This window comes from Stegodyphus dumicola, chromosome 5 (assembly GCF_044657685.1).
Source record: "Stegodyphus dumicola isolate Sdum_Otavi_A_Nest chromosome 5, ASM4465768v1".
Lineage (NCBI taxonomy): Eukaryota > Metazoa > Arthropoda > Arachnida > Araneae > Eresidae > Stegodyphus > Stegodyphus dumicola.
Window position 1 is genome coordinate 177,366,738 of NC_140772.1, and position 6,077 is coordinate 177,372,814.

General features: G+C 31.8%; 1 protein-coding gene across 2 annotated transcripts in view; it reads left to right on the forward strand.

Moving 5' to 3' along the window:
- LOC118188083 (corticotropin-releasing hormone receptor 1-like) overlaps positions 1 to 5,800 on the forward strand; it is a 568,128-nt gene extending 562,328 nt beyond the window's left edge. For both annotated transcript variants that reach the window (XM_085817427.1, XM_085817428.1), the window contains one exon: positions 3,678 to 5,800. In XM_085817427.1, the coding sequence (XP_085673553.1) occupies positions 3,678 to 3,714 (37 nt within the window). In that variant the 3' untranslated portion in view covers positions 3,715 to 5,800. The remainder of the gene's footprint in view (positions 1 to 3,677) is intronic.
- The last annotated feature ends 277 nt before the right edge of the window (positions 5,801 to 6,077 follow it).

Here is a 6,077-nt window from a genome sequence, read left to right on the forward strand (position 1 = left end):
TCCAACCCATTGATATTGTTCTTTTGTAGACTATTGAAGGCTGACGGTGTACATTCTAAGATCCATTTCGATGTGTTTCCTGAGTATTCCGAAAGTTTGTGGATAAGAGTAAATGAATGACTTGGCAGGCTTGTAGTCGATGTCAATAGGTTGATAATATCTAGCTCCGAATATTGAGTGGGAACATGGTGTAGATTGCACCTAGGTAATCTGGGTATTGAGAATCTCATAATTAAGTCCTTTACGTTGCTGTTGAAAATCTTGTCTTTTAGAAGGTGTACATCAGAGTTATTATAACAAGAAACAGCAATTCCACCACGTCTGAGTTTGGTAATCTTTGCGAAATTTATGTTGAGAGTATCAAGACATTGGTCTAGATCCTCTAGAAGTTTGGTAGTTGCTATACCTTTAGGGTATAGCAAAAGAGCTGGTAAAGAGCTGGTAATTTTTTGTCTGCTAGTTTGTCATCATACTTAGAATAGCTGTCATTTGACACGTGATAAGTGATATTTTGTCTTATTGGTATATAAATTTTTAATAGAAAGAAACATTTAATACAAATGAACTATGTTTTCTTAATTTTCAATTAAGCGGGTTTTGATAAATATAAATTATAAATACTTGTTTTCTTACTCTGAATTCAAGGATGCGTGTTATTTTGGTAACAAAAATTAACGTTTCTCGTATAATGGGATTTATGTTTTTAACAAAAAAACTAAACAGTTTTTATTTGTCAACAGATTTCTTAAAGAGTAAATACAAATCAAGAAATGGTACTGGTTTTTACAATTTATACAGAGTGTTCCGAACATGTTGCGACAAACTTCTGGGGAAGAAAGGGCACATCATAAGGTTTAGGAATCGTAGAGGAACCCATGCCCAGAAACGTCACTGTACCCCACCAGGGTGTGCTGTACAAAAGAGTGCTAATGGAGTGAGGATTGCCGCATTCGAGCGGTAGGTACCATACGAAGAGCGTGGAACACTGTATGAACCGGGAGCTTGCAGACACGCATTTAGTGTATTAAATAGCTGAGGGTAATGGACGAACCGCTGCACACATTTATACAGGACGCCTTTCCCGCAGACATCAACCATACCACAGTTTGTTTGTACCACTTCTGCACCAAAAGTTGTGCGACTACTGGTCATTAAGAAGTGGACTCATTTTGGTCTGGAAGTAACTAGCCATTTGAACAGAGATTGGATTGAGCGTAGTGGACCAGTTCCCTGGCCCCCACGCTCACCGGATTTATCGAGCTTTGATTCCTTTTTGTGGGAAGCCATCAAAAATGTCGTGTATCACGATCCTGCTATGTCTGAAATGAATCTCATGTCAAGGCTCACCTGCGCAGCTGCTACAATCAACGAAACTCCCGGTTGAAAAAGTGTTTGAATATGTCCGGCAATAAATGGTCCTTTCGATGTCAGGCATATTTGGCGTCTGATGGTGCAGACTTCGAGCATCTGTTGTAACATTCAAGCTGACGTACACCATTTGCATTCATGTCCAATAAATGTTTCAAATTAATCACTTTTTTTTCTTTTCCCATCTTCTACTTCTGCTATCACTTACAAGAGACATTTCCGGGCATGGGTCCCTATGCAATTCTTAATCCTTATGATGTGCCCTACCTCGCCCAGAAGTTTGTCGCAACATTTAAGAGACACCCTGTAGTACAAAAAGCTTCTCATTCGAGTGTACGGAAATTATTTCAAATAAATTGCCCGCTTATCTGTGTTTTCTTGAATTAAAAATAAGCATTTAGTTTATCACCCTCAACTATCATTATCATTATTTAAAATCACGTAATTAGCGGATTAACTGAGAACTAAATCATCAGAAACGTTTGCAGATTTACTTTTCGGAGTCCAGTTAACACACTTTTATGCGAGACAGAGTACCAGATTAGAAGAATTGCCTTTGTAGTAAATAATTTAAATAAATTCCCTTTTGTTTCTACTTTACCTGTGGCATATATTGTAAAAGTTTTTGAACTTATTAGACGCTTCTTTATTTTTAAAAACTAAATTGTTACTTGTTAAAATTGTGTCTCGTATTGCGCAATTTTAAACTGAAATTATAATTGGGAGATTAAACTGTTGCTTTTTACTTATACGAAGTAAAGGAATTTTGAAATCACGAAAAATTCCGAGTACGATATTTCAGCGAAAATATCCATTTTTACCGCTATCGAATGCAATTTAACGACATAGTGTGACACTTGTACGTAAGGATAGAATAAAGGCCTCTATTTTCCAAAACGAATTATAAAACGGAATTTAAAATAATTCAGAAGAGTTTTTTTTACCTTGGCATCTATACAAACGTTCGTATGCATCTCGCATAACTCAAAAACGAGTAGCCTTAGAATGCTGAAATTTTGTATGAAGGACAGCTATAATATGTAATTGTGCACCTCCCTTTTTTGGTTGCAATCGGCCGCACAAAATGTATATATGCACCCACTCTCCGTGAGATCAGATTTTTTTTTATTCTTATGTGTTGGTAAATTGCCTATTTTTGATTTTAAAAATGATTGAATTATGTTTTTTATCTTCCGATTAAGGTTTTTACGCTTTTAGGTAATTCGCATGCGATAGTTGTAGAATTATCAACAATTTAAAAGTTGTTGAAGTGAGGCTAAGCCTAATTTTTCTTTACCAAAATTTGAAACTTAGCAGAATATTGAATTCAGTTTCGGCACCGTCAGTGTCTTTTTTGCAGAGTAGGACCAAAACTAAACTTTCATTTTTGTGCACCGAAAAATCTGCCTTGTTGCCTGCTCGCCGAATTACTTGTTTTTTGCGTAGGAACTCTAATTTAAATTGTATTTTTTATTGTTTTAACTGTATTTGGTGTTTCAGTTTTTTTTCTATATTTTTCAATTTTTAATAAAGATATTTTGAAGTTTGATGCATTTTTGCTTTGTGTCGAAGTGAGAACAGAATTAATTGAATGAGAAATATATCTCTCATGGAATTCGATGAAATAAGTGTTTCGAACAAGCAGCAAATAATGTCACCTGTCTCTCTCAAGCAGGAGAGAATGTTTACGAGTAGCGCATGCGCATTATGTAAGCGGCACTGCATCGTCTGTGAAAACCTTTTTTTTTTTTTTTAAATTTGTTTAATTTCTTTTATACATCTTTTTAGATTTATTATAGTATTTGAATAGTACATGTGGCAACGATTAAATAATTCTTTCGATAATATAATTTTTGTGCATTCTGAGTTACAAAATGAATGGGATGTAACGCTTTTAAGTGAACCCAGCGCCAGAATGTCGCTATGGTAAATAAATGTAGTGAATTTGAAAGAGTGCATTTATTGTGTTGTGATTTATGCGCTATCGACGAAGTAGATTTAATTCAATTCAAGAAGTTTAAATGAAATGCGGGAAAAATGCATACAGTTTAACAGTCCATACAAGGAAGTCGTGACGTGTACACATCAGATTTTTATAAAATTATCTACATTTAATGGGCCAAAGAGTTATATGTGTTTCTGGAAACGCCGTTTAGCCATCATTTCTCCAATGGGCAAATTCTGTAACTGTCTCTAATGTCAATATTTCAATAGTGTTCATTTACTCATTGAAAGTTTTATTCATAAATGCGTTACCGTTTTTTACTGGATCGTGTTTCTAATATTAATGAATTTTTCTCTTTTTACAGGTCCGATTTAAATGGAATGAATATAAGCGATGTATAATGAAGCCAGGCTCTAATACACAGTGTTTTTCATTATTACATGAATATATCTATGAAAACTAAAGATGCTCTCAAAGGATATTACATTCTTATTTCAAACGCTACATTTCATGATATGCCATCTCTATGTAGAAATAACTGCAAATATTTGTATCTCGAAAATTGAGTTTTCATAACCTTCTACTAATTCCAAAAACGAAGTCTGCCCGATTTGTGAACATTAGATTTTTATTGCTTCGAAATGAAAATCATCCATTCATAAAATATAAAGAGAAATTCTGAAATTGGTGAAATTCATAGTCAAGTACATGTAACTGGAAACTTTCAAAGTATAACACGCCTGGATGTTGCCCATCTGTCAAATTTTATGTTATATGATAGCGCTAAGAAAATAATGAAGTTATGTATATATATCATGTACTTAATGAGAATGCACATGTGATGTTACGAGCTTCCTGATGTAAAATTGTTTAAAAGAAATTTTAATACATAAGCCAGTATTTGTTACGCCATTCTCGATCAAAATACTTAATTCAGCTTAAATTTCTGCTTAAGAAGACAAACATTCAGAATCAGATAACGCTAAAAATGTTAAAAACGGTGATAAAAATTTTCAAATAAGAAACAATGAATAAATTATATTAAGAAAATAAATATTCAAGTAATAGCTAAAAATAAAAAAACTACATTTGATACTGAAACTATTAAGCCTAAATATTATGAATACGATATATATTATATATTTTCTCTTATTTATGTGTTTCGTTAAGAGCGATCTCATTAAAAGCGATTTTCTCCCTTTTTTGTTCTTTTTTAAATCCTTTTTTTAAATTTCAAATATATCAAAGCAGCATCAGGTTAATGACGACGAAAGGTGCTTGAGCTTCAATCTTCACTTATACATATTGTACTGCTTTCCTTTTTTTCCAAACGTAGCATTTAATCTTAAATAACAGAGTTTATAGGAATCAAAGATATTTGAAATGTTTGTTTGTTTTCGATTAATGTTTTTAAAGTTCAGGCTAATTTATGCACATTGTCAGTAGTTTTGTTTCTTTAATAAAACCTAATTTGTTCACATGTATAATTAACTTTTTATGTTGTAGTCTTTCTGTTTTTGAAACAAACATTATATTAGAATCTTAAAAAACAGTAATAATGATCAAATAAATTAACATAACTTTTAATTGTAAGAAATACAATAAAGCAAGGACCGATTTAAAAAGAAAAGAAAACAGATTGATTTGATTAAGAGAACATGCTGTAATTAAGATTGGTAGATGTGACACAGAATGACATTTACTGAAATAAAGAAAAGTCAAGAAAATATATGCGCTCATGAAATGGTAGCTAGCAAAATTACAATTAAAATAAAGAGGTTTTTTTTTTTTTTTTTTTTTTTTTTTTTTTTTTTTCTGTGCATGCGGGAGAGTTTCCAAAAATTTTTAGTAAACAAAACAAAAGAGTGTTTTAAAAGAAGCTCGACAGAATGGTGTATGGTATACATGATCAAAAGAACAACAATAAAAAAATGCACAATATTTTGAATTTCAGTTGCTAATATTCATTGCTTTTGATACCAAATATAAAGCACTCTCTTCAAAAATACTGATCACATAAATTTCTCAAATTGTGAAATGTGCATAAGTCATCTGAATGTGTAGTGATTTATTCTAATTGTGCATTGATTTTATTTAATTGCGTATTTGATTGTGCATTAATTTATTTTATCAGTTATCTTTAAATCCCTTATTTATATCTTTCTAGTGTTTTTTTTAACTTCTTAAGTTAAATTTTGTTAATGATCGTTTAGTAGCTATTTCATTTTAATAAACTATATACTTAATTAAATACCCTGAATTACAAAGAGTTTGAAGGAAATAGTTAAGGAGTTGATAAACAGTACAGCCAGAAATGTTAAAATGGGTTATAGTGAAAGATTCTAAGCATGTACTGTAATAATGAGTTAAGATCTTATAAATTTAACTGAATGTTTATTCATAAGTGTATAAATGTATCTGTAGTTAGATTTCTTGTAAATGTATTTTATTTGATTGTCCAATAAAGAACTGGTGGTTTAAATTAAAGTTCCCAAGTAAAGTCGATCATCTCTGAAGTTATATCATTTTGGATGTCAGAGTGAATAATGACACATTTTGCGATTTGTACGTGTGCATTTGCGACTAACAATTATGCGTCTGCATTTTATCTGCATTAGTCAAGAGATAAATGTTCACATGCTACATTTGACATGTTACGTTTTACTCTTCTCGTGAAACTAGAATTCTGTCTTCTCGTGAAACTAGATATTTCTAAAAGATGCAGATTATACAATACAATATGTATAGCCTCATTCCTGAATTG